The following is a 2,544-nucleotide window of genomic DNA, read 5'->3' on the forward strand; positions in this document are numbered from 1 at the left end:
CTCTAAGACCCGGGGTTTACCCGCTCCCCACTCAGACCCCAGCCACCCGCGGAGGCGCATTCGGGCGGTCGACAGAGAAAGGGGCACGATGAAAGGAGCGGCGGGGGGCGGGGGGGTGGAGGGGGGCCTGGACACTCTGAGAACTACACGTCCCCCGCGGCCTCGCTCGCCGCCGCCCGCTCCCCGGGACCCGGCTTCCCAGCCGCTGGCCCGCGCGTGAGGCCTGGGGTGTGACTGGGAACTTTGTGGAGCTCTCGCGCCGACTCGCTGTGAAGCCCGATGCTAGCGAGGCTGAGTCATTCTCCACCTGCCCAGCGCACCTCAGTGACCCGGGTGAGCCGCGCACTCCTGACGTCGTGGGGTCTCCCAAGGCGGCTGCCGCCTGAGTGCGCCTTATTTGCGTGCCTCCGCACCCAGGGTTTTGAGGTCTTCCCTGCCCTCGCCTTTCGTCTCAGCACCCTTAGTTTTCAAGGAAGGGAGTAAGGGTGGCTCCGGCTTTCGCGGGGTGGTGCCGGGCGAGGATACAGGCCGGCTGTCCTGCCAAGCAATCCCTGGAAAAAGTTACCTCGGCAGAGCTGGACTTGATCTCAGAGTTGGCAGTGCGGGAGGAAGGACCGCCAAGGGGCCATTGGTGCTTTTTCCGAGTGCGGGGAAGCCCCAGGCTTCTGTGGGCTGGTCGCGCTCCCACCCTGGGGCGCAGCGCAGGAAACAGGCCCCACTATGGAAGCGCCAGGTGCATCCCGCCCACGGGCAGTGTCTACAATCTCCACGGATGACTAACCGGTTATAATGAATTCTCTGCTTCTGTGCACACCTCCCGTCTATGGACGCATGCTAGCAGTTCCAAACCGAGCCAAGCGTGGCCTGACCCCGGGGCAAGTGGTCGGGATGGCTGTGCCGCTCATAATGGGGGCTGGGAGAAAATTAATTTCCCTATCAGAACCCAGGAGACTTTTTTCTAAATGGGTGACCGACTGAATGAAAATGTACTAGCCCTTATTAGTAAGGCTTCCATCCGTTACCTATATAGTATCTATATGATAATAGCACTTCATGCAGTCCCCTCATTCATCCAGTGAATAACTGCCAAACATCTTTGTGATAGGAATGTAGGATGTGCTGGAGAACCAGTGGGAAGCAAATCAGACACCTGCCTTCACAGAGTTAATACACTAATGAGGGAGACAAGATTTGCTCCAAAAGCCATAATGAGAATGTATAAACTTTGATAAGGGGTCAACTATAGTGTGTACAACAAAAAGGTATCTGTACCATCCATCCTATTGTTATCCCTATTAACTGATGGGAAAATTGAGGCACAACAAAATAATACCGCTTAATCATATTTAACCACCATTTGACTGCTGGACTATATTGAGAGCCACTTGAGCACCAAGGTCATGAGGACATTCTATGATAAAATCATTATGTTCTGTCAACCTGACCCAGGTGAACTTCACAGGCATTTCTGGGCAACTAGAGAGTAGCTAGGACAGGAGTCCTGACACAGCATCAGAGTCCCAGGATGCATCTTGAGCATTTATAACTTACAGACTATCTTAAACAGAGCATTATACACAATACATTTAAGACAGATCCCACTAAACATTTCCTACTCTCTCAAGAATAAAAATATTTAAGCTATCTGAAAAATTAATAAATTCAGGTGTCAAGTATGATAAAAATTTGGGGTTTGTGCAGCCACATCAGGAGAGGGGACCTGGAGCACCTTTCAGTATGCCAAGTGCGACACCAAGTATTGGGTCCTACTTGCCATTTTACTTGCCATTTTCACCCAAAAGCCTATATTTCAATACCCAACTCTCAGCTGAAGCATTGAATTCAGCCAAATAATTGAATCCAGCTAAATGAACCTGCATATTCTGCCCTATAGGCTGAGGATGATGTATTTGTCCTGTAACAATAAGGGGCTGCATGAGAGGTCTGAACAGAAAGGAAACATGAAACAGAGGTGAATGTTTTAGAAATGTTCACCAGGTCCGGGTTTACGGAATGGATTGCAAGGAGACCCCAGAGCAGCAGTTCTCAAAGCAGGAAGGGGCACTGAGCAGTTGAAAATTTTTCTCTTCATCACAATGGCTTGAAGTCCTACTGGCATTTAGTGAATGGAGCAGGACAGTCCCACACAAGGAAGAATTGTCCTGTATCCCACAAGACTTTCAAATGTCCTACTGGACATTTTAAGCAGGAGAAAAACCTGCTTATAATCATCTGAATCTAGAACTTAAACCTATTTTATATATAAATACAAAGGAGCATTTGCATGGTTTTAACAAGCATTTAATTTCCCAGGAATGTAACTACTGTGTAAATAAAGAGAAGGTTGTCTTCCATTTTGTTCAAAACTTTACCAAGAGGGTTGTTTGGAAAATCGCTTCTCCAATGGCAACTGTGCTTACGGGTTCTGAATTACCAATAGAGCACTTCAGTATCAGTGTGCATTTATTCGGAATGTGGCGTCAAGTTAGTCTGCTTATAGGCACAAGCATCTGACAACTTCATTACATCTTGCTGTGTAATCTT

At 48.8% G+C, this 2,544-nt stretch overlaps 1 protein-coding gene across 1 annotated transcript in view; it reads right to left on the reverse strand.

Moving 5' to 3' along the window:
- LOC105304362 (voltage-dependent calcium channel subunit alpha-2/delta-3-like) overlaps positions 1 to 1,789 on the reverse strand; it is a 676,581-nt gene extending 674,792 nt beyond the window's left edge. Inside the window, exons 1-2 of the mRNA XM_023522298.1 lie at positions 1,775 to 1,789; positions 566 to 834 (exon numbers count right to left, since the gene is read on the reverse strand). Coding sequence (XP_023378066.1) covers positions 566 to 834; positions 1,775 to 1,789 — 284 coding nt within the window. The remainder of the gene's footprint in view (positions 1 to 565; positions 835 to 1,774) is intronic.
- Positions 1,790 to 2,544: the final 755 nt, after the last annotated feature.

This window comes from Pteropus vampyrus, unplaced genomic scaffold (assembly GCF_000151845.1).
Source record: "Pteropus vampyrus isolate Shadow unplaced genomic scaffold, Pvam_2.0 Scaffold337, whole genome shotgun sequence".
Lineage (NCBI taxonomy): Eukaryota > Metazoa > Chordata > Mammalia > Chiroptera > Pteropodidae > Pteropus > Pteropus vampyrus.